The sequence below is a fragment of the Schistocerca serialis genome, chromosome 2, assembly GCF_023864345.2.
Source record: "Schistocerca serialis cubense isolate TAMUIC-IGC-003099 chromosome 2, iqSchSeri2.2, whole genome shotgun sequence".
Classification (NCBI taxonomy): domain Eukaryota; kingdom Metazoa; phylum Arthropoda; class Insecta; order Orthoptera; family Acrididae; genus Schistocerca; species Schistocerca serialis.
Genome location: NC_064639.1, coordinates 930,638,477 through 930,665,315, shown reverse-complemented (window position 1 = coordinate 930,665,315; position 26,839 = coordinate 930,638,477). Strand labels below are relative to the sequence as shown.

Genomic DNA, 26,839 nt, shown 5'->3' with positions numbered 1-26,839 from the left:
CATCACTTTTCTCACACACTTCGCATCCTACCTAGTGGCTATGAGTATACCGAAAGGAATAGGTAAGTATAAGGTGTAGTCAAATGAATACGGGACAGATGATCAAGTATTATGTAAACTGTTGGTTATTTCAAAAGACGTTGCCATAACTGTTAGTAAATCTATACCGAAATAGCATGGGGAGAGATCGGGACTATACGGGACTATATGGCGGTATGTAACGGTATCATAGCGAAGATTCTTCAGTATAGTCGAAACATCTTTGGCAACATGCGGGACGGCATTATCCTGCAACAGAATGATGCCGTACGTCAACATTCCTGGGCACTGGACTTGTTGTGGGCACTTTTGATAGTAAGCGTACGTGTGGTACTGAGTCAAATGCTTTTCGGACATCAATAACTACTGCATCCGGCCTTCAGTTTGTCAAGAGAGAGAAATGCGTGTTGGATTTGGAGTGAATGATGTTTTCGGGGTTCGTGCTGGTTGGTATGGAGGAGATCATCCTGTTCGAGATATCTCATTATATTTGAACTCAGAATACGTTCTAAGATTCTGCAACAAATCGCTGTCAAGCCTGTTAGACGGTATTTTTGTGGATCACTTCAACCACCCTTCTTGTAGATGGGTGTGACTTGTGTTCTTTTCCAACTACTGGGCACGTTATTTGTTCGAGGATCTACAACAGATTATACTTAAAAGAGAGGCTAACTCAACCAAAAATTCAGTCTAAAGTCTTATAGGGATTCCATCATGCCCTTGAGATCTGTTCAGTTTTAACGATTTCGGCTGTTTCCCAACACCAGTCAACACCAGTGGCTGGTGGGTCCATATGTTGTCAAGTTTGTTTCGACTCGGATGCAGAAGTTTCGCTGGGAATCCCATACATGCAGTCCCGATCTCTCTCGATGAGATATATGTATTTTTGGAGCCATGAAGAAACACATTCAAGGCCACCGATTTGCTTCGGACTAAGAGGTGCATACCTGAGTGCAATCATGGTGCCGTAGGCAACCACAAACATTTTTCCATGAACGTATTGGCAGACTTTTCTCACATTGGGATAAATTAAATAACAAACAGTTTGGTTATTTTTTTCTGTCTGTCTCCTAAGTGGAAACAAGTCTCCGAGAGCAGACGACATTCCGTCAGAACTACTGACAGCCTTGGGCGAACCAGCCGTGACAAATCGCATCCATCTGGTGTGCAAAATACATGGCACGGGCGAAATACTCACAGACTTCAAACAGAACATAACAATTCCAATTCCACAGAAAGCATGTGCTGACAAGTGTGAATATTACCCAACTATCACTATCATGGTTGCAAAATACTAACATAAATTCTTTACAGAAGAATGGGAAAACTGATAGAAGTCGACGTCGGGGAGGATCAGTATGGATTCCAGAGAAATGTAGGAACAGACGTGGCAATACTGACCCTACGACTTATCTTAGAAGATAGGTTAAGAAAGGACTTACCTGTGTTTATCGCATCTGTAGACTTAGAGAAAGCTTTTGGTAATGTCGACTGGAATCTCTCTCTGAAATTCGGAATGTAGCAGGGGTAAAATAAAGGGAACGAAAGGCTGTTTACAACTTGTACAGAAACCAGACAGCTGTTAAAAGAATCGACAGGCGTGAAAGGGAAGCAGTGGTTGAGAAGGGAGTGAGACACGGTTGGAGCCTATCCCCGATATTACACAATTTGTACATTGAGCGAGTAGTAAAGGAAACAAAAGGAAAATTTGGATTATAAATTGAAGATCAAGGAGAGGAAACGAAAACTTGGAGGTTTCCTGACGACGTTGTACTACTGCCACAGACAGAAAAAGGACCTGCAAGAGCAGCTGAACGGAATGGACAGTGTTTCGAAAGCAGGATATAATATGAACATCAACAAAAGCAAAACAAGGATAATGGAATCTAGTCGAATTATATCAGGTGATGCATAGGGAATTAGCTTAGGAAACGATACACTTAATGCAGTAGATGTTTTTCTATTTTGGCAGCAATATAATTGCTTGTGGGTGAAGTAGACGGATATAAGATATAGACTGGCAGTTGCAAGAAAAGCGTTTGTGAAGGAGAGAAATTTGTTAACATAGAGTATAGATTTGTTATGAAGTCTCTTCTGGAAGTGTTCTAAGGACTGTACCCAGGTGTGGAAATGAACGAGGGCGATAAACAGTTTAGACAAGAAGATAATAGAAGCTTTAAAAATTTGGTGCTACAGAAGAGTGCTCAAGATTAGATGGGTAGGCACGTAACTAATGAGGAGGTACTGAACAGAACTGGGGAGAAGAAAAATTTGTGGCACAGCTTGACTAGAAGGAAAGATATGGCTGGTTTGACTCATTCTAAGGCATCAAGGGATCACCAATTTAGTCCTGGAGGGAAGATTGGGGGGGGGGGGGGGGGAGGAAGGGTCAAAATCGTAGAGGGAGACCAAGAGGCGAACACAGCAAGCAGACTCACAACGCAAGGATGTAGGTTGCAGCAGTTATTCCGAGACAAAGAGGTTTGCACAAGATAGAATAGAGTGGAGAGCTGCATCAAAACAGTCTTCGGAGTGAAGACCACCACAGCAAACACTTACTTAGCTTGCATGGCTTGCATGTATCGCGAATCTCCCGTCCAGTGCCACGCCCAATTGACGGGAAAAAAATCGCAAGTAACTCCTGTACACAAGGGTAAAACAACGGACCTGCAAAATTACATATCAATATCTTTAACATTGGTTTTCAACAAAATTCTTGAAATATTCTCAGTGCGAATACATTTCCTTGGGAGGAAAGTGATTCCGTCCACAGATTAGCGTAGCTTTAGAAAGCATCGCTCTTGCGAACTCAGCTTGCCCTTTTCTCCCATGACATCCTGCGAACCAGGAATCAAGGGCAACCAACGGACCGACGGATACCATATTCCTATATTTCCGTAAATCATCTGGCAATGTGCAATACTGGCGACTGTTAATGAAGATACGAGCATACGGGCAGGTTCCAAATGTGTGAGTGACTCCTCATGTTATAGATCCCAATATGTTGTCCACGACGGCGAATGTTCATCAGAGATAAGGGTATAGTCAGGAGAACCTCAGGGAAGTTTGATAGGACCACTGTTGTTCTCTATACACATAAATGATTTGGGGGATAGGGTAAGCAGCAGTCTGCGTTTCTTTGCTGATGATTCTGTGGTGTATGGGATGGTGTCATCGTTGAGTGACTGTAGGAGAATACAATATGACATACAAGATATCTAGTTGGCGTGATGAATGGCATCTAGCTCTAATTGTAGTAAAATGTAACTTAATACAGATTAGTAGATAAAAAATTCATAATATAGTACTAGTACTAGCTGATTGACACAGTCAAGGAGATTAAACAGCTACGCGTAACGCTGGAAAGCAATATGAAATAAAATGAGCATACAAGGACTGTAGTAGGGAAGCCATATGGTTGACTTCGGTTTATTGAGAGCATTTTAGGAAAGCGTGGTTCATCTGCAAAGGAGTCCGCCCCCGGTAGCTGAGTGATGCCGGCACGGTAGCTCAGCGTGTTCGGTCAGAGGGTTAGCTGCCCTCTGTAATAAAAAAACTGAGTTAATAGATCAACAACGAACTTAAAAGGGTGTCTTACGACGTCCGCCCCGATCAGATTCAACGAACAAAAGCGAACAAAATTAGATTAAAACAAAAAGTGGTCACCGTGACAGAATGTCAATTCTAAGGGCCCGGGTTCGATTCCTGGCTGGGTCGGAGATTTTTTTCCGCTCAGGGACTGGGTGTTGTGTTGTCCTAATCATCATCATTTCATCCTCATCGACGCGCAAGTCACCGAAGTGGAGTCAAATCGAAAGACTTGCACCCGGCGAACGGTCTACCCGACGGGAGGCTCTAGTCACACGACATATACATGGTGTTACAAAAAGGTACGGCCAAACTTTCAGGAAACATTCCTCACACACAAAGAAAGAAAATATGTTATGTGGACATGTGTCCGGAAACGCTTACTTTCCATGTTAGAGCTCATTTTATTACTTCTCTTCAAATCACATTGATCATGGAATGGAAACACACAGCAACAGAACGTACCAGCGTGACTTCAAACGCTTTGTTACAGGAAATGTTCAAAATGTTCTCCGTTAGCGAGGATACATGCATCCACCCTCCGTCGCAAAGAGTCCCTGATGCGCTGATGCAGCCCTGGAGAATGCCGTATTGTATCACAGCCTTCCACAATACGAGCACGAAGAGTCTCTACATTTGGTACCGGAGTTGCGTAGACAAGAGCTTTCAAATGCCCCCATAAATGAAAGTCAAGAGGGTTGAGGTCAGGAGAGCGTGGACGCCATGGAATTGGTCCGCCTCTACCAATCCATCAGTCACCGAATCTGTTGTTGAGAAGCGTACGAACACTTCGACTTAAATGTGCACGAGCTCCATCATGCATGAACCACATGTTGTGTCGTACTCGTAAAGGCACATGTTCTAGCAGCACAGGTAGAGTATCCCGTATGAAATCGTGATAACGTGCTCCATTGAGCATAGGTGGAAGAACATGGGGCCCAATCAAGACATCACCAACAATGCCTGCCCAAACGTTCACAGAAAATCTGTGTTGATGAGGTGATTGCACAATTGCGTGCGGATTCTCGTCAGCCCACACATGTTGATTGTGAAAATTTACAATTTGATCACGTTGGAATGAAGCCTCATCCGTAAAGAGAACATTTGCACTGAGATGATGATTGACACATTGTTGGATGAACCATTCGCAGAAGTGTACCCGTGGAGGCCAATCAGCTGCTGATAGTGCCTGCACACGCTGTACATGGTACGGAAACAACTTGTTCTCCCGTACCACTCTCCATACAGTGACGTGGTCTACGTTACAGGAGCAACTTCTCTAATGCTGACATTAGGGTTATCGTCAACTGCACGAAGAATTACCTCGTCCATTGCAGGTGTCCTCGTCGTTCTAGGTCTTCCCCAGTCGCGAGTCATAGGCTGGAATGTACCGCGCTCCCTAAGACGCCGATCAATTGCTTCGAACGTCTTCCTGTCGGGACACCTTCGTTCTGGAAATCTGTCTCGATACAAACGTACCGCGCCACGGCTATTGCGGCGTGCTAATCCATACATCAAATGGGCATCTGCCAACTCCGCATTTGTAAACATTGCACTGACTGCAAAACCACGTTCGTGATGAACACTAACCTGTTGATGCTACGTACTGATGTGCTTGATGCTAGTACTGTAGAGCAATGAGTCGAATGTCAACACAAGCACCGAAGTACCGAAGTCAACATTACCTTTCTTCAATTGGGCCAACTGGCGGTGAATGGAGGTATATATATATATATATATATATATATATATATATATATATATATATATATAGGAGATGGTACATAGAACGCAACTGCAAACTTTTTTGAGTATTTTATACTGTTCTAGTGTTTCGGATTCGCACCAGGTAGGACTGAAGGAAGACACTGAAGCAATTTAGAGACAGGCTGCTGGATTTGTTACCTGTAGTTTCGAGCAACACGCAAGTATTACGGAGATGCTTCGTGAACTCAAATGTGATTCGCGGCAGGGACGGCGGCGTTTTTTCGAGTAGCACTGTTGAGTAACTTTGACTCTCAGACTGACTGCAGAGCGATTCTACTGATACCAACGTACATTTCGGGTAAGGACTACGAAGGTAAGATACGAGAAATTAGGGCTCATACGGGGACATATAGACAGTCGTTGCTCCATCGCTTTATTTGCGAGGGGAACAGGAAAGGAAATGATTAGTTGTGGTACAGAGTACCCTCCGCCACGCACCGTACGATGATTTGTGGAGTATGTATGTAGATGCCGTGTACCCGACCACCGTGCTTTGAACTTCGGAAGATGGTTGTACCGCCTCACGCCTTGCACAGCTCACCGCCAGGACCTGTTCCGCCGTGGCTGCCGGACACCCTCGCAGCCTTTCGGCTGGCCCTCCGCATTAGGGGCCCGCTGCTGGCGATAGTTGTGGCTATTGATCTCGGCAGCGTGACCTGTCTCAGTTTCCCGCCGCCGATAAATTACGGACAGCCTAGCAGCGCCTCGGCAACGGCAGCGGCAACGGCCAAACTTGGGCGGCCGCGCCCCACTCTCGCCGAAAAACGCGAGGCAACTTCTAATGAAGCCGCCGCTGTCAGCCGTCCATTAGGCAGCGTTTGTTGCTCGTCTATGCCGCCCACAAGGTCCAAGACACCCCCCCGGCAGCGACTGTTTGCGGAAACACTAACGGGCGTTCCCGAAAATCTCCTCTGCAGTAACCAACATCGGTTCCGGAATCAACAATCGCACGAGACACAGAAAGCAGTGTCTAACGGAGCCCAAGCAACTGCCGTGTTCCCTTGACTTCCGTAAGGTGCTGGATACAGTAAGACACCGTAGCCTATTAACAAAATACGAGTGTTCAGAATATCTGATCGGATTTAACAGTTTCTAGTAAACAGAATACACCATGACATTGTCATCAGAGGGAAGTCTTCAGACTTAAAAATAACGGATGTATGCCAAGGCAGTTTCATAGACCCATTACTTTTCGCAGTATACAGGGTGCTCCAGAAATGGTATGACAGACGTCCAGTGATTGTAGAGGGTCTCTTGAGGAATAAATCGAGAACAGGAACCTGTGTCTAGGCAAGTCATCCAACGACGTTACAGAGCGTTGAAGTTACAGGCGCCGGCGCCTGCTGCTTGGCCACCCCTTCAGCAGCAAACGTGACTTCGTACGCTGACGGAACACAGGCGGAACGTCTCGCATTGTTGTTTGTTATTCAGTGATCGCGACTGATTGTCACGATCGCCTGTGGAGAAGATGTAGATAGCTGCTGCGTATACAGGACTTGTCTCCTATAAACCTGTTGTCTCGGTGGATGACGGTTTTGCACATTTGTTTCCATCCTCATTTGGTTTAAAGGAGAAAAATAGACTTCGGATGGAAACCCGGATCCAAAACCGTCATCCACCGAGAAAAAAGAGCTTCGCATTTATAGGAGACAAGGCCTGTCTAAGCAGCAGCTATCTACTACATCTTCTACACAGGCGATCGAGGCGACCAGTCACTATCACTGAACAACAAACAAAAATGCGAGACGTTCCGCCTACGTTTCATCAGTGCACAAACTCAAATCTGCTGCACAGGGGGTGGCCTAGTAGCAGGCGCCAGCACTTGTAACTTTGACGCTTTATGGCGTCGTTGGTTCAAATGGATCTGAGCACTATGGGACTCAACTACTGTGGTCATAAGTCCCCTAGAACTTAGAACTACTTAAACTTAACTAACCTAAGGACATTACACACATCCATGCCCGAGGCAGGATTCGAACCTGCGACCGTAGCGGTCGCGCGGTGCCGTTGTTGGATGACGTTTCCTATCCTCTATTTCTTCTTCAGGACACCGTCTATAAACACTCGATCTTTGTCGTAACATTTCTGGGACTCTGTGTACATAAATGACTTAGACAACGTGGTCGCAACATTTCTAGGACTCCTTGTATATAAATGACGTAGTGAACAATGTGGGATATTCCATGAGGTTTCTCGCCGATGATACCGACGTATAAAGAAAAGCGGAAAAGTTAGAAAATTGTAGATACTTGCAGGAAGACGTGCAGAAGAACGCTGGTTCTGCCTCACTACCTGTTATGGCCTTATGTTGCTTGGTAGGAGGCAGCTGAGAGCCTGCAACCTACATATCTGTGTGCTATACACACTGGACCTACAACTGGAATTATGGTCTGGGGTGAGATTTCGTATGACAGCAAGAGCATTATCGTGGTTAGGCTACGCACCGTGACTGTAAGTTTGTATATCAATCTGGTGATTCGCCCTGTTGTGCTGCCATCCATGAAAAGCATTCCAACCGGACAACTCGCGCCACATACCGCTGTTGTAACCTAACATGCTCTACAGAGTGTCGGCGTGTTGCCTTGGCCTGCTCGATCACCGGATCTGTCTCCAGTTGAGGACATGTGTGGACATGCGGACAAGTCGTGTGTTATCCATAACCAGCATTAACCATCTCTGTTTTGACCGACCAAGTGCAACGGCATAGAACTCCATTCCACAAATTGACAACCGGAACCTGCAGAACATAATGCATGCAATTTTGCATGCTGTCATTCAACGTTCTGGTGGTTACACCGGTTATTAATGTACCCTCATTTCACCTTTACAATGGGTTATCTCGCGCTTTCATCAACCTGTGATCTTGGAATGTTAATCACTTACATACATTACCTATACAAATGTATTCTTGAAATGTCATTGCTCTATATTAATTATTTTTGGTGCTCCTATTTTTTCCATTAGTATATATTGGTTCCGCCTACGAGATAATGTTAAGCACACCGAGGTAGTACTATGAAATTTACTCTGTGCTCCGTGAACAAATACACTGAAATTACTATGTTTGAGAATGGTGTAAGTATTGTTATAAATAGTGGAAGACAGCTGAGCTATTGAACTCTTGGAAAATTGTATCAGAGTCAGCAGTTGGTTGAAACGAAGACGGTACTTTGCGAAATGATATGTCATTACGTACTTAAATACGAAGGGCGTTCAGTAAGTAATACAACACCTTTTTCTGAAAGCAGGTTGGTTTTATTGAGGATTACGTACTATTCTCCACTCTTTTGGCTACAAAACCTTATTTCTCCGCTCAGTGCGACGCCCTTACGCCATTCTACTTGGACGGCCTGTATAGCCGCATGGCAACACTGTAGTGGTCGACGTCGTAAACAACGTCTTGCTGCATCAGTAAGCTCCCCATCCTCCACGTGTTGCTTCCCGCTGAGTAGTGCATCCAGCACTGGGCAAAACAGATGGAAATCGGAAGGTTCGAGATCAAAGATGTAGGATGCATGGGAAAGAACAGTCCAATAAAGTTTTGTGAGCTCCTCTCGTGTGCGCAGATTTGTATGAGGCCTCCCGTTGTCATGGAGAAAAGGTTCCTTTGCAGTTTTGCGGTATCGAACACGTTGGAGTCCTCTCTTCGATTTCCTAAGGTTAGCACAGTACATTCCCGAGTTGATCGTTCCACCCTGAGGTATGACATTAAACAGAATAACCACTTCAGATTCCCAGAAGACACTCGACATGACTGGAATGGCTGAGGGTGTGCCTTTGAACTTTTTCTTCGGAGGATCGGAGGAGAGGTGGTGTGGCGCCATTCCATGTACTGCCGTTTTGATTCCAGTTCGAAGTGATGAAACTATATTTAATCGCTTCGGACGACTTCTCATAAAAAAATTATCACCATCGGCTTCATAACACACCAGCGGTTTGATACAGTTGGTCCTTCGTTGCTCTTCATTTATGGCCTGCTACTAGGCGGCGAGAAACCCAGCGTGTGCGTACCTTTGAGTACCCCAACTGGTGGACGAGTGTGTCAGAACTACCAACACAGAGATGTTTGATTGTGATCCGTCGATCACCCCGAATAAGAGTGTCCGCACGTTCCAACACTGCGGAAATCACAGCTGTGACGGCCGGAACTTGTGAGTTCGGACAGGATACGTGGCCTTGTTGCGATGATGACCAACGACTCACCTTGCTTTTGTTGACTGCCAGGCCTCCGTAGACATTCTGCATGCATCTGTGAAAATCTGCGATGCTCTGGTTATCCGCCAAGAGAAACTCAATGACAGCTATCTGCTTGGAACGTACCTCTGCTAAAGACGCCATTTTGTAGGGGACGTATAGGTTCACTACCTACTGAAACCTCAAACTAGAGAAGCTGAAGGTAGAATATTCCACGATGTCACACAACAAATTCCCCGTTTTTCAACCAAAATAGGGCGAGAAAAAAAGTGTTGCTTTACTTATTGATAGCACTTCGTATTTATCATATGAGTCAAACAAATGGAAATGAGAAACAGCATCTGCAGTTAGATTATGTAATTGGTTCCATATCAAGTGCGCAGAGCACATGGTCAATTTTTTTTTCAAGGTTCGATCGGCAGTGAAATTGAAACCACAGTGAATGAGACTTTGGGCAGATGTATTGCTCATTGTTTGTAATACGCCCAATGCACTTCTGATTTCTGAGAGCAAAGTGAGCGCCCAAAGGTGCCTAGGACGATTCATGGTTATTTAGAAGACCTAGACACTTTCAAGCGACAACAAAAAATGATTATATTGAGGTTATGTATTATATGATTATCTAAAAAAAAGCACTCCGTCTTCAGGCCACGAGTAGCCTACCGGGACCATCCTACCGCCGTGTCATCCTTAGAGGAGGATGCGGATAGGAGGGGCGTGGGGTCAGCACACCGTTTTCCCGGTCGTTATGATGGTATCCTTGACCGAAGCCGCTACTATTCGGTCGAGTAGCTCCTCAATTGGCATCACGAGGCTGAGTGCACCCCGAAAAATGGCAACAGCGCATGGCGGCTGGATGGTCACCCATCCAAGTGCCGGCCACGCCCAACAGTGCTTAACTTCGGTGATCTCACGGGAACCGGTGTATCCACTGCGGCAAGGCCGTTGCCATATGATTATATAACGCACGGGAAAGAACAGTATGTATGGAAACAACAACTTAACAAGTCTTTTAGGCCATATTCACAAATTTTCAATTTGTGAACTGTTATTCACAAGTCAAACGTCCAGTCTATAGCACAGCTCGGTTCACACACCCCTTAAAGAGTCCGCATCGATGTCAGCCACAGCCGGCCTGATAAGTCATCGTAAGTCGGCGTTGTTCTGTGGAAATGGAGATGTGAAAACAGTATCTCTTATGTAATCCCACGGGTACAAATTGCATGAAGTCAGGTCTGGAGAAAGTGGGGGCCATGCCAGTAACTAGAGATTGTTGATTGATGCACAGCCAATTCATTGTCGAAGTAGATCAGTATCCAAGAACTCACGAACGCCTCTGTGGAAGGGCAGTGGAGCATCACCGTGTTGACAAAGAAATATGTGTCTCTTATTTGGCACTACAACGTATTCAGAGCCAATCAAAATTGAAGAGTATCTCTTGCGTAGGTTTCCTTGTAAGTAGCATTTCGGGTAACAGGTTTACTCCAACGAACTCGATCAGCTGTCCGGTTCTCAGCTTCCTCCGTGTTCATAGCCATGGACTGAAGTAATTAAGTTAGTAGCATGTTCCATGGATGATTTTGCATGATAGATCGTAATGATGTGGCACGAATCATTGTACATTGATGCCGCAAATTAACTTTTACTTACAGTTACATTCTGAACATTTCTAACTCTTCACTTTTTTACAAAAAGAAAACTGATATACCGATGTATGTAACAAATTCCTACCCACCACCTTCTACAGATTACAAGAATCCCTTCATGAGGGAGTAACTATAATGTGAAGCAGTAGCCAAAATGCCAAACTCCTTAAACAGATGTCTACAAGATGATCATGAGTGATCATCATATTCTCTCAGCACATTTTTGCGCAATGAAGGCTTTCTTTCCTAAAGATGGGTTACCCAAGGACATTATTCCATACAGCATTAGTGAATAAAAAAATGTCAACTTACTGATTTGTCTCTCCCCAAGATTTGTATCGATTCTAAACGCAAATGTGGCTGAACTAAGTTGTTTAGGCGTTTCAATTTTTTTCAGTTTAAAATCTCATTAATCTGGACCCCTAAGAATTTTGAAGTTTCCACTCCATTTATTATTTCCTCAACCTGTGTTACACTAATCATTGGTGTAGTACATCTAGATGTACAGAACTGAATATGTTTACTCATTTTATAATTGTCAATGGTAATTTTAAGAACTTTGTTTACCATTTCTTTTGGTTCTATATGTGTGCTTGGAGTGATTACCCAACAGTAGTGGACCTAATATTAAATCTTGAGGAAGCCAATACGTGATTTCTCGTGGTCAGAATTATGTCCCTGGACTATATTTCTTGAATTACTAAAAACGACTTTGTGTTCTTTTGGTTAGACATAACGTTATCCATTCGTTGGCTATACATCAGTCCCATAAAACGTTAATTTGTCTCGGAGAATACTGTGATTCATACAGTTAAATGACTTGGACAAGTCACAGAAAATACCAGCCAGTGCTATTTTATTATTTAGTGCTTGTAAAATCTGGTGAGAAAGAGCGTAAATGGCATTGTCAGAAGAACAACCCTTCGGAAACCCAAATTGTGATTTGCTGGGATACTATTGTTGTATTCCCAAAAATTTTGGAAAATTATATCAGCAGTGAAACAGGTCGGCAATTATTGACATCCTTTGCACATTTTCGTTTCCATCTATTACGAGGTATTCCTCCACTTCTGTATCCATTCGTTGGTTTCTACCCGAGTGCCTGTTTACGGACTCTTCCTTCTTTCATACGCAGATTATACTCTGCAAGCCTCAGTCTTCTTTCAGCAACGATTTTGTGCAGGCTGCGTAGACCACTTCTTACGAGCACTTCATCATATTAAACGTGGTTGCGATAACTGATCTTCCACATTCGGCTTAAGCATCGCTGGTGGCAAACAATGAGCTTGTTTGCCGATTTTACTGACAGTTTTCAGGTCTTAGACGCTTATATGACCATCGGTAGGACAATAGAGGACTACAGCCGGATCTCTGTGGATATATAAGTACTTACTGAGTCCGAATGCCATATGGATCGCATTCGTTGGAAGACCGCAGAAGCTTCCAGAATTCTGTTGCTTATGTCTGCATCCACATCCTCGTTATTACAGATGAGGCTTCCCAGATATGGAAATGATCAGCATCATGTAGACACATTGTTACTATTTATTTATGTTGTGTTTGTCTTACTAGCATTTATTTTTATCCGTACAGAACTGTTCATTCCATACAACTTGATAGCCATCAGCGGTAAATTTTGTAGTGTTTCTGCCAGAAGAACAAGCTTAGATTGCTCATTCCAGGGTATGCCCATGATGCAGTTGTCCATAGTTTCTCTCATTATGAAATCTTTGACTGATATAAAAGAATTGGTGACAAAACGCATCCTTGTCCGTTGTCTGTCAGAGTACTAAAGAATGGGGTGTTCCCATCTTCCGGTCTTATACAGCAAACTGAATCTAGGTACAGGTTTCTGAAAACTTCATTCAGATATTCTATATATAATTACAATATTTTACCATATTTCACAATGACTCTCGATGTATAGTATCAACAAAGAAATAAAAAGTAGGAAAAAGGAGTTTGGGTGCAGCGGGCAGCTGAATTCTATGCATTGTTTATCACATTTCCCAGAATTAACTTTTGTTCCGAGCAGGGTCTCCCACTTAAAGTCAGGCTGTTTTTCTCGTAGTCGACATCTGCTCCTTTTTGTATCCTTTTTAGAACAACAAGGCAAAAGACTGCCTGGTACCGAGATAATTGTATATTCACCAAAAAAGATCACCAAATAGCCGTATGTTTCCAGAATTTATTTTATTTAGACGACCAGTTTCAGCATCTCATTAATGCACTCCATGTACAGACAATCACATTTACCGATACTTGCACAAAATTAGAATCATCAGTATCTGTATTTCGTCAATTCCATACTCTCCATGCATAGACAATCAGATATATCGATACTTGCATAACAACACCAGTCTTCGAAGTTCCTTATCCACTAAGGATGAACAGAAATTGTATACTCTGTCAGATTTCCTTTCTTCGGTAGTTTAACAATGATGCTAAGCCTCTAGTCATCTGGAACGTGCCTTGTTTGCCGACAGGTATTGCACAGTCTTAATAAGGTGGTGAACTAAGCCCAGACCTCCATATTTCAGATTTTCAGCTGACATTTCGTCCAATTTTGCAACGCAAAAAACAAAATGTTACGTTATTGTGACCTACTTCAGACATGGCAACGCTGTAAAGATTCCTGCAGCTGGATTGCGAGCCTAGATGAGAACAGCTATACGCCTTCGCTGTTCGCTCGTAATTTCCTTGCGCTCTCGCAGAACAAAGAGAGAGCGCATGTGTGACGGATGGGCGTACACGCACGCCATCTGGCGGGATCACATGCAAATCGCGGAGGGGACGGCGGGACTGCCACATTTGTGCTAATGGATAGGTTTTAATTAGAATGCAGATTGGCTGAAAGCGTAATCACGCGCATTGTTATCGCAAAGGCCAAAAGCTAATTTGCACGTCCAATTAACGTTCCTTTCGACCGTTTCATCCTGAGATGCTAATGCTGACGCGTGCGGTAATCACCCTGATTAATTAATATTTTTCCTTACGGTTTCTAACGTTGGCAGCGCCATTCAGTAGCGACTGGATCGGTCCGCTCGTAACACTTAATACCCCGATCATCAAGCGCTCTCTAGAGGGATTTTGTGGCAAGCAGCCCTTATCTCAGGCTTTGACGACAGTGGACGTTCCGTTATACGGCAGAGCTAACGTTCGACAATTGATTCATAATTGCCCGCTATTTCTGGTTATTCCTGGCTGTGATTTCCAAATGTAACAACGGATAATGTTCCATACGAATACATTTCAGTGGAAGTGATGTGGTCCCAGGTATAATTTACATTTAGCAAATTTTTATTTGCAACGCATCTTTCACATTTCTTTTAGTTTTAAAAATCTACAATGAATTCCTAACAATAATTACTACCATTTCTAGCTAATATCACCTGCATTTATGTCATCTACTTAATTCTCGTGCTCTGCTTACTTCACAACATATTACTATCAGTATCGTCTTTTAATGGGCTTTGTGAAAGAGTTTATTTTATTCCACCGATATATAAAAATAAGCTAAAGTTAGTGCTGAAAAAATGCGATAAGTTTTTTCTTTGGCAAATACTATAGTTTGTTAATATGTTATACAATCAGTTCCGTTCATTGTTTGAATTACTTTCACTATCTGAATTACGTTATTAAACGGTGGCCCTATTCCGTTGCTTGCCAGCGTCAGTTTGAGATAGCTTCATATTTTAGAGAATCTAGCAGTGGTTTCAGGTATCAGTGTCTTAAATAAACTTTTTAACAAAATTTACGATACAGCTCATTACTCTTCCATGTGGCTATTACCACATTGCATTCCCTTACCAAAAAATTAGATCTCATGAAAATATGAACATCGTAGATTGTCTTATGAGTCATTCCCTGAAAATATCTGTGGAAGTCGTCCATCAAAGGTTATATGGAGAGTGAGATAAATTCGCTGGTGAGATACAGTTTCGTTTTAGGAAAGGCTTAGGCACAAGAGAGACAATAGTTGCACTACAAGACCGTATGCAAACTGCTATGAGAAGGCTAAAAATGTGGGCCTTTGTTTTATTGAATTTGAAAAAGACATTCACAGAGTACACTATGAACTCATGGAAATACTCAGAATAGATTAGAAAGATATCCCCTTTTTAGAGAATTTATGTTGGAATCAGATATCATTGGTTAAGTTTGATAATTGGGTCATAGGATTGCTTAATATATGCAGAGGAGTCCGACAATGATACATTCTGTCACCTCTGTTACTGAAGCTGTACTCAGAGTGTCTTTCATGAAGGACTTGGTGATATAGAAAAAAACATAACGGCTAATGGAGTCTTCAAAAAATGGTTCAAATGGCTCTGAGCACTATGGGACTTAACTTCTTAGGTCATCAGTAATGGAGTCTTCAACAACATTCATTATGCTGATGATACAGTAGTGATTGCTGGTAATTTAGATGAACAACTTGTCAGCATAACAGGAGATTACAGCAGTAATGTAGGTCTGAATATCAATACCAGACACCTGACTGCTTTAGAAGTGTAAATCTACGATTCGACAGTTCCTGCAGTATGGTGTTCGACGTTTGACGAAAGTTATTGCGGAACCATTTAGTGAGACATTCCTTGTGATACGGCAACATGTCCACAAGATTTGATTTGAGTCCTTATGATCCTGGACGAGCAGTTAGATGGTTCGAAGTCGGTCAAAGTGTCACTACTGTAGCCACGACAATGGGTGTGTCCAGAAGCGTTACCTCGCTGTTAAAAAGGGCTCTGAAGGTGGAAACGCTGTGCAAAAGCATGCCGATTGTCGCAAACGGAACACCGCACCGTAAGATGATCGATACGTAGCCCCAGTGGCAAAAATGAACAGACATCTCACTCCAAGATACATGGCTGCAGATCTTGCAGCCGCTATACCTGTCTCTACCAGAAGTATTTCACCATAATTAAATCGATCTGGTTTGTATGCTTGGAAGCCCGTTAAATGCACCCTCTTTCAACCGCGCCATAGTGAGAAAGAGTTGGATGGCACAGGAAGCATGTCGGTTGGGATCAGCAACAAGGCTCCACAGTGATGCTCGCCGACGAATCGCTCTTCACAATGGTAAGTGCTTCTGGCCGCCAGTTAGTGTGGAAAGAGAGAGGAACAGTTTACACATCACAGAATGCTCATGATCGTCATCGGTTGGCCTAGGCATTATGGTCTGAGCTGGCCTTATGCACAATGACCGAACACCGCTGCATATCTTTACCACAGCGGTATTGCAGGTATATTGTTCTGGATCATGACCATCTGTTTAGGTGTCCGTTAGGTCCCGACTTACTGATTGTGGATGACAACGTCCGTTCGATAGGATCGCTGAGGTGCTTAACGCACTATAAAGTGAAGAAATTTAACATCGAGAATGGGCTGCGTACTCCCCGGACATAAACCCCATAAAGCACTTTTGGTATGTTATTGACAGGCGTGTTTCTGATGAAACATCCACTCCCTGAACCGTGCAAGAACTGAAAACCGCCTTTAGAGAGGAGTCGGGCTACATCTCCCAAGGATTTATTAACAGTTTGCTAACAAGCAAGAATAACAAGTGCAAAATGTGCATTAGTGTCCGAGGAGGGCATATTCCGTGCTGAGGGTTTAATATCGATCTTTGTGTTGGGAGTCTGACTTGTGTCAAACATGAACGCTATGTATGTTTGTTATCCTGTTTTCCATTTGGTGAAACCTGTACCATATGTCATTATAAATATACCATTCCACCTCTGTCACTTATGTGCTGTGTTTTCATGTCGTCCGTCATGGTCTGTCATTAATCCTGTCTCTGCTCCTTAGTAATTGTCAAACATTGTAGATTAGACGTGGAGATAAAATGCCGGATAGAGGACACCCGTAGTGCTTTCTCGAAATTCGAAATAAGTGCCACTGACACGGACCTAGATCTAAACCTTCTATGGTTCTGAAGGATGGACACTAAATATGCCAACAAAAAAGAAGTTCCAAGGCCTTGAAAAGTGTATTTACCACAGAATGCTTAAAATACTTTGGACGGAAAGAATAACTAACACCGAAGTACTGCAATCAATACGCAAAGAGTGAGAAATGTTAATAACATGTAAAAGAAGAAAAACTTCATTCCTAGGACACATCTTACAGACCACCAAGTAGACGCTTACACAGTTAATAACAGAAGGGAGGATCGAGGATAAAAGAAGAAAAGTACAAAGAAGAATATCCTCGGTAAATAATATAAAGCGGTAGCCATGAATACCAAATGCTGATCTATTTACTACATACTGCAGTTCACAGAATAAAGATGCATCGCTCGTCTCCAATATCCATTTAAAGACTAGGCACAGAAGAACTACTTATACGACATTATAATATATCGTTGCGGTCCCTTTCAGTGTCTTACTTCGTTGCTTTGGTTAGTTCTGATTGCTTCGCAGGACACTATGGTAAGTAAACCAAATACCAAGAAAAAGAAGCCAAACAGACTGGTATTAACGCCTAACTTACCGCTCTTACACAACGTAGCTGTTCGTCAGCCTTGTAGATAGCGTGTTGGTTCTTTACTAAACGTGCTCCTTGCATTCTTTCCTTGCCACCATACAACGAATAACAACTTTCTATTGCACACCTTCCAGAGAGTATTTCTGGAAAAATTCTCTAATTAAACTTGAACTTATGATTTGCATTCATTAAACTCATATGCGCGAACTATCAGTGTTATGAACTATGTAATTCATGTGACAATTGCTTCCAGCTTCACTTACAGTTCAAAAATGGTTCAAATGGCTCTGAGCACTATGGGACTTAACTTCTGAGGTCATCAGTCCCCTAGAACTTAGAACTACTTAAACCTAACTAACCTAAGGACATCACATGCATCCATGCCCGAGACAGGATTCGAACCTGCGACCGAAGCGGTCGCGTAGTTCCAGCCTGTAGCGCCTAGAACCGCTCGGTCACTCCGGCCGGCTCACTTACAGTTCTTTTGTCCGAAAGATACTCTCGTTGGACTCCTGTCACTATAGTAGCGAAAGAGGTGAAGCTTGTATTACAAGATACTTCATGATAAATCTTGAAACTATCTCGCATTAAAAAGTTGTGATTTTGGGGCAAACACAGAGCACTCACAATGCCGTCACGTTCAAGATAGATCAAAACCAAAGAACAACATTCGTGGAACGCATTCTTCCCCTCAAAAAAATAAGAAAAGTATAGAGTTTTTAGAGTCAGTCTAGGACAAATTACTTTCCGAGTTCGCGACTGTCGTCCATAGTACGTTAATTTTTCAGAGAACGTGTTATCCGCGCTGTTTTATAGTTGATTATAAACAATTCACACAATACCTCTGAAGTTCCCATCGTGCACCCGGATATAAGCTTCAGTTCGCACCTGCAGTAAGCTCAGAACATGTGCGGATACGTGAGAACACAGTGTTCTGTCTCACAAGCTTTCAAAACTGACACGAACAGGTCGCTCATCACTGGCTGCATCCAGAGCACCAGAGGTAGAAGATGAGGGAACTCAGACGAAGAAGTATGAAAATGTAGGAGAGTGAAGAGAGCCAAACATATCTCAGAAATAACTTGAACAGTCGATTTGTTCCCACTTCCCCAATGATTTCAGAAATGCCGAAGACTCTTATCTATCCCTTCTGCCTTATTTGATCGCATGTCTTACAAATATCTATTAAATTCTGATTCAAATACTGGTTCCACTAAGACTACAATATCTACTTGCAATTTTTCTTCTGTCAAATCGACAATTCCGCCCATTCGTAGAGGTCTTCAGTGCATTCTTTCCACCTACCTACTCTCTCTCGTTTCTGGTTACTAGCGGACTTCCCATTATATTCCTAATGTTGACGCCCTTGCTTTCAGTTTCACCCAAGATTGTACTGAGTTTTCAATTCGCTGAATCAGTCTTTCCGATGATCGTTTTCATCGATTTCATTGCATTTCCTGCAGCCATTTTGCCTTGGCTTTCCAGCTGTTCCTTTTATTTCATTTCTAAGTGACATATATGGCTATATTACTGTTTCTCCCCGCACATTTTTGCACTCCATTCTTTCATCGACCAGTTGAAGTATTTCTTCAATTACTCAAGTTTCTCCGCGATTAACTTTCTTGTACCTATGTTTTTCTGTTCAGATTCTGTAACTGCGGCATTTAGAGATGTCCATTCCTCTTCAGGTGAAATGGTTTCTCTGGTAGTCATTATCGCATTGTCTACAGCCTTAAGGAGCTTCAGACGCATCTCATCAAACCTCGCTACAGCAGTACCCCATTTTTTTAGGCGATTTCCTTTCACGTTGGTTTTTCCTAACGATTCTCTTAAACTCTTCACAATTATTATATTGTGATCTGCGTCTTTAGATGCTCCTGGGTACGCCTTACATCTCAATATCTGATTTCGCAATCTGTGTCTGACCATGATGTAATCGAGGTGGGACGTTCCCATGCCTCTAGTCCTTTTCCAATTGCACCTCCTCCTCTTGTCATTTTTTGAACAGTGTATTCCATACTACTAGCGAAATGTTTTGCAGAACTAATCTAGTATTTATCCTCTCGCTTTCCTATTACGGAGCCCATATTCTGCCGTAACCTGTCTTCAGTTCTTTTCGCTACTACCCCACCACAGTCCTCCATCTACATCTACATCTACATACATACTCCGCAATCCACCATACGGTGAGTGGCGGAGGGTACCTCGTACCACAACTAGCATCTTCTCTCCCTGTTCCATTCCCAAACAGAACGAGGGATAAATGACTGCCTATATGCCTCTGTACGACCCCTAAACTCTCTTATCTTATCTTTGTGGTCTTTCCGCGAAATGTAAGTTGGCGGCAGTAAAATTGTACTGCAGTCAGCCACAAATGCTGGTTCTCTAAATTTCCTCAGTATCGATTCACGAAAAGAACGACTCCTTTCCTCTAGAGACTCCCACCCGAGTTCCTGAAGCATTTGCGTAACACTCGCGTGATGATCAAACATACCAGTAACAAATCTAGCAGCCCGCCTCTGAATTGCTTCTATGTCCTCCCTCAATCCGACGTGATAGGGATCCCAAATGCTCTAGCAGTACTCAAGAATAGGTCGCATTAGTGTTTTATAAGCGGTCTCCTTTACAGATGAACCACTTCTTCCCAAAATTCTACCAATGAACCGAAGACGACTATACGCCTTCCCCACAACTGTGTGTGCTGTCCTTAGGTTAGTTAGGTTTAAGTAGTTCTAAGTTCTAGGGGTCTGATGACCATAGATGTTAAGTCCCATAGTGCTCAGAGCCATTTGAACCCCACAACTGCCATTACATGCTTGTCCCACTTCATATCGCTCTGCAATGTTACGCCCAAATATTTCATCGACGTGACTGTGTCAAGCGCTACACTACTAATGGAGTATTCAAACATTACAGGATTATTTTTCCTATTCATCTGCATTAATTTACATTTATCTATATTTAGAGTTAGCTGCCATTCTTTACACCAGTCACAAACCCTGTCCAAGTCATATTGTATCCTTCTACAGTCAGTCAACGACGACACCTTCCCGTACACCACAGAATCATCAGCAAACGCCCGCACACTGCTATTCACCCTATCCAAAAGATCATTTATGTAGATCGAAAACAACAGCGGACCTACCACACTTCCCTGGGGCACTCCAGATGATACCCTCACCTGCGATGAACACTCACCATCGAGGACAACATACTGGGTTCTATTACTTAAGAAGTCTTCGAGCCACACACATACTTGGGAACCAATCCCATATGCTCGTACCTTAGTTAGGAGTCTGCAGTGGGGCACTGAGTCAAACGCTTTCCGGAAGTCAAGGAATATGGCACCGTCTGATACCCTTCATCCATGGTTCGCAAGATATCATGTGAAAAAAGAGCGACTTGGGTTTCGCAGGAGCGATGCTTTCTAAAGCCGTGCTGATGCATGGACAGCAACATCTCTGTCACAAGGAAATTCATTATATTCGAATTGAGAATATGTTCGAGAAGCCTGCAACAAACCGATGTTAAGGATATTGGTCTGTAATTTTGAGGATCCGTCCTTCTACCCTTCTTATATACAGGCGTCACCTGCGATTTTTCCAGTCGCTCGGGACTTTACGTTGGGAAGAGATTCGCGATAAATGCAAGCTAAGTAAGGAGCGCCGGCCGTGGTGGCCGTGTGGTTCTAGGCGCTTCAGTCCGGAACCGTGAGACTGCTACGGTCGCAGGTTCGAATCCTGCCTCGGGCATGGATTTGTGTGATGTCCTTGGGTTAGTTAGGTTTAAGTAGTTCTACGTTCTAGGGGACTGATGACCTCAGATGTTAAGTCCCATAGTGCTCAGAGCCATTTTAACCATTTTTGAACCAAATTACACGCACACACACACACAAACGCACGCACGCATACCAACAAATGTATATCCACATGATGATGGAGGTCTAAACCTTTGAAACGCATCGTGGAGATAAATAAATAGTAAATAAACAGTGGTCTTTGCCATCACAATGTTCCGCATAATAGTGTGAGGTGCTGCGTTGTTTTGTGTTGCAGACCCGTGTGCTGAAGTGGAGTGCGAGGCGGGCGGCGTGTGCCAGCTGGACGAGGATCGGCGGCCCACGTGTCGCTGCGAGGACACGTGTTCCAGCGGCGGCGGCCAGCAGGCACCCGTTTGCGCCTCTGATGGCCGCTCCTACCGCAGCGAGTGCGAGATGCACCGGCACGCCTGCCTGCGGCGACAGGCGCTGCGCATCATCTACCGCGGGGAGTGCAACTCAGGTGGGTCCCCAGTGACGTCACAGCCGCAACTGAAGCGCCTATATAACAGGCTGAATCGTCCGCCACGTTTTCCCCAACCATGATGAATCGACTGTGTTTACTTTGTGAGTGGTCAACCCATTCACGCAATTTTTTTCCAGTAGTTCTTATAAAATAATTGATGTTGCATGTATGAAGTTTACCGAGCAGAAATTCATGTGTATTTTAGAATGTCTTTTCCATATAACAGGAGAGTTAAAGTGTAATGCTACACAGCTATAGAAATGTTGGCTTGGAACTTGAGTGGTAGTTTGTAAATATTAAATGTAATGAGTTAAGAATTCGATACCAGTGCCTTCAAATACAGGTATTATGTAGTAACAACCTGTGCCTGTTATTAGTTTTTGCCCGTATATAGGCACTTACGAAAGCAGTGCTCATTTTTTAATCGTAAGTGGTATTTTAGGAATGTGGCACTTAGAAGGCGTTTGAATTGTAAAATGCATGAACTCAATCCTAGAAGTATGTTCACATAGGCTTATTACCCAAAAGTAACATTTTGTTATTTTCTGTTCATTAAGTTAAACTAGTTCCTGCCCAGCGGGGAAGCCTAAATAAACACTCCACCCAGTCTCCACCCATACACCAACTGTAAAATTTATGTATGTGGAAGCTGTTAATAAATTTCTTTGTCATTAACAGAAAAGTGAAACACAAAATTGGTTGCTTGTTGAACTGTGGTCAAAATTTTATTCTTCAAACTTTTATTCTTCAAAACTTTATCTTACTTGCGCAGGTTCTCTCAAAATGACCAATCCACTATAAAAATATCTTAATTATAACTCGTTCTACGGTACCTACATAAGAAATATGGTTAAGTATCATTCAGTGTGTGTACATATGTTCATAATAACGGCGTATAGATACGTAACAATAAAATGTTTATCTCCACTTTGCCAACTGCAAAAATATCGCAGGAATAGAAAAATTTTGAGACGAACTGCTTCAGTATAGTTGTCGACTGGGGAAACAGAAAACAACTGGTTTCATGAAACTTCCTGGCAGATTAAAACTGCGTGCCCGACAGACACTCGAACTCGGGACCTTTGCCTTTCGCGGGCAAGTGCTCTACCAACAGAGCTACCCAAGCACGACTCACGCCCTGTACTTATAGCTTTACTTCTGCCACTACCTCGTCTCCTACTTTCCAAACTTTACAGAAGCTGTCCTGCGAAGCATTTGCCCGCGAAAGGCAAAGGTCCCGAGTTCGAGTCTCGCTCCGGCCACAGTTTTAATCTGCCAGGAAGTTTCATTTCAGTGCACAATGCGCTGCAGAGTGAAAATCTCATTCTGGGAACTGGTTTCATGTTTGTAACTACTTTATACTAACATATACTTACAGTACATAATTGAGCGTCAGTTCCCGTTCACCAGCTATCTCTGCGGCAACTTATGGAGCATCTATTTCTTCGTTAGAGGTCACTTGGTAATCTAAACATATGAAAACCATTTTTCGCATGGTTAGTGCAATTCGCAGCATAGCAGCCACCCATATTTACGACGAATTCTTCAATACATTTAACTAAAAATCTCCACTCGCATCCTGATTCAAATGTATACGGTATAGGGCATGAGGGTACGGCAGAACAGTAGACATACCTCTGTGGATATCAGAATGACATGCACGGGGTGACCTCACCAATAAACAGATCACCCCTCAAACAATCAAGTGAATTAAATTACAAGTGTCGCACTATGGAGAACTTAACAAACTGAATAAATTAAACAGTGTGCAACGTAGCAACTACGTTAAGTAGTGATGTATAAATGTGCCCGCCTCTATTTTTATTTTTACATGCATTTGATAATAATAGTAATAATTAAAGGCTTCACAAAAATGTAAAGAGAAGAATTTACGACACCCGAAAAACGACGTGTAATAAACTATTTATGCTATTCTTCGATACTGTCAGTGGAAAGATAAGTGATCTGTTAATTTAAAATATGTATGGTTAAAAATCCTACGTCAAGATCGCAAATTTTCTTAATTGGTTACCGGTTTCGGCTCATTGACGAGCCATCTTTAGGTCTAAAAATACAGAAAAGTGGATATAAAAAGTGAACAACACAAAATACATTTAATATTTGAATTCCCATTATGTAATACATACCTGAAATATTGTCCAGTATGTAACAATTATTACACATCGTCATATTCTTAGAGCTAAGTCGCCCTAGTTAAATAAAGAATCATATAGGCATAACGGGAAAAATGTTAAAACGTGACACACTAAAAACACGCAGATCTATATGGCGAGTGATATGAAATACCTTACCTAAAACGGAATCTCGTAATAGGTTGTGTAAATCGATAACGTTAATCACTAATCAAAATTGTTACGGTGCCCATTTTGCCACATATTTGTACAAACGATGGACAGCAATGACAGCTGTATCGCGCATGAGTGGCTGCAAAAAATATATCACTTCTAATATTCACAACAGGAACAAGGACTTGTCTGTGTGACAGCTGTCAGCCAACTGGCTAAGGGGTAGCGTCATGGCTACACGAAAACATTGCCAGACGCCGCTACCATCCAGTTTAATACAGTCGTGACTCTAGTAAGAGAAGGATGTTTATAAATTGAATTTTTTATAAATTTAAATTATATAAATGCGAGAAATTGTTTTCATAACAGTATATTTGCAGTAAATAAACACTGATTATCAGCTGTTTGTTAAATAATAAATTAAAAAATTAAACCGTACGAGGTGGCGCAGTGGTTATCTCAGTGGACTCTTATTCAGGGCCGGCCGGAGTGGCCGTGCGGGTCTAGGCACTACAGTCTGGAGCCGAGCGACCGCTACGGTCGCAGGTTCGAATCCTGCCTCGGGCATGGATCTGTGTGATGTCCTTAGGTTAATTAGGTTTCATTAGTTCTAAGTTCTAGGCGACTGATGACCTCAGAAGTTAAGTCGCATAGTGCTCAGAGCTATTTGATTCAATTTTTTTTTTTCTCATTCAGGAGGACGACGGCTCAAACCCGCCTCCGGCCTTCCCGATTTAGGTTTCTCCATTTTCCATCCTTCCCTAACTCGATGGCAAAGATGCCCTGGCCGCTTGGTCTCCTCCCCCAAATCAAGCAACCAAAAAATTAAAAAAATTAAATCAGTAAATATTGAATATAGACCTATTTTGTATTGTTCACTTTTATATGCAATTTCTGTATTTTTCGATCTGAATAGTCGGCCGAGGTGGCCGAGCGGTTCAAGCGCTTAAGTCCGGAACTGTTACCGTCGCAGGTTCGAATCCTGCCACGGGCATGGATGTGTGTGATGTCCTTAGATTAGTTACGTTTAAGTAGTTCTAAGTTCTAGGGGACTGATGACCTCAGATGTTAAGTCCCATAGTGCTCAGAGCCATTTGAACCATTTGAGGATCTGAATATGGCTCGTCAGTGTGCCGAAATCGATAATCAACAAGTAAAAAGAACTTTTTATCGCACATGTTTTAAACCATTTCCTTTGCACTCCAATTAAAGTAAGAAGGAGTATTTGAAATGATACGGACAACTGAACGTTACGTATGGAAGGCAATGAATTGCCTAGAGCAGGAATGTGATTGTGAAGTAGCAGGAAGTTACATGGACGTAGTGTTTGCGCGAGAACGCAAAAAGCGTCTCGATTCTTCTACAGGACCTTCGCGTAGGTAACCCTTCGGGTTCAGAACTATTTATTTTAATTATGATCTAAAGAAGGTAATTGAGGGCAATACCTAATGTGTCATATTCCAGTGTTTCAGTTCACAGGTTTTCATTCATTTTCAAGAGCGGATACATTTAGCGTGACTCGGGAGTGCAGAAGCAGATGTTCAATGGATCAGCCACCAGCTGTATTGGTGCTTCGTTTAAGTCGCTACAGGACTGCCTGAGGGGCACATCACATAGATCAGTAGTTCCCAATCTGGGGTAATTACTCCCTGAGGAGGCGCCTTGCCATGGTTCGTGCAGCTCCTCCCCCCCTCCCTCCGCCCCCCTGTCGACCATCGGGCATGGGTGTGTGTCTTGTCCTTATCGTAAGTTAGTTTACGTTAGATTAAGTAGTGTGTAAGCCTAGGGACTGATGACCTCAACAGTTTGGCCTCATAGGAACTTAGCACAAATTTCAAAAAAAAAAATGTGGTGGAGGCTACAGGTTCGTCACAAAGTCCACCCACTACATCACTTTGTCCCGTACATCACTGATGATAAAAGTGAGACATATACGTAACAAAACGACAGCCCCAGTCTAAAGCCAGGTTTCCACATGCAACTAAAATGACGCCACAGGAAATGGCAGAAAGGCTGATACGGGAGGAACGCCATGTGCTGTTCTTTCGACACACGCTCATGTCAGACTTATAGCTGCACGTTTTCACTACAGCACCAGATGAGATTATTCAGACACTGGTATTGACATCCGGGTTATGGCATTAGAATTGAACCAAGAATCTAGTAAGAAGAAGAGGAAGCATTGAATTTTGAAGTGGGTTTTTTGCAGAAATAACACAGAGGCAACAAAAACACATATAAACCAAACATTACTTGTAACCAAAAATCAGTTCTTTCCAATATTTATACAATGTCCTCAAAACGACAACCTTAATGATCTTGTGTAATCTGTTGGATGCTATTTACAATGTCCTGAAGACTCATTTGCAAGCTAATATTTTCAGTCTCGCCCACTGCATCAATTGGGTACGACGAAATATTAAAGTTACCCCGTCGTTTTTAACAATACCGAATTTTGAGGGTTACGTTTGGTACAAGTGCACTAAAAGATATTGTAATATAATTGATTTCCTTTATTAAAAGATAC

At 42.8% G+C, this 26,839-nt stretch overlaps 1 protein-coding gene and 1 pseudogene across 1 annotated transcript in view; one reads left to right on the top strand and one right to left on the bottom strand.

Annotated features, from left to right (window-relative positions):
* LOC126456525 (agrin-like) overlaps positions 1–26,839 on the top strand; it is a 1,113,065-nt gene that overhangs the window by 732,340 nt on the left and 353,886 nt on the right. Inside the window, exon 5 of the mRNA XM_050092274.1 lies at positions 21,779–22,003. Coding sequence (XP_049948231.1) covers positions 21,779–22,003 — 225 coding nt within the window. The remainder of the gene's footprint in view (positions 1–21,778; positions 22,004–26,839) is intronic.
* On the bottom strand, positions 10,422–10,538 carry LOC126459727 (5S ribosomal RNA; annotated as a pseudogene).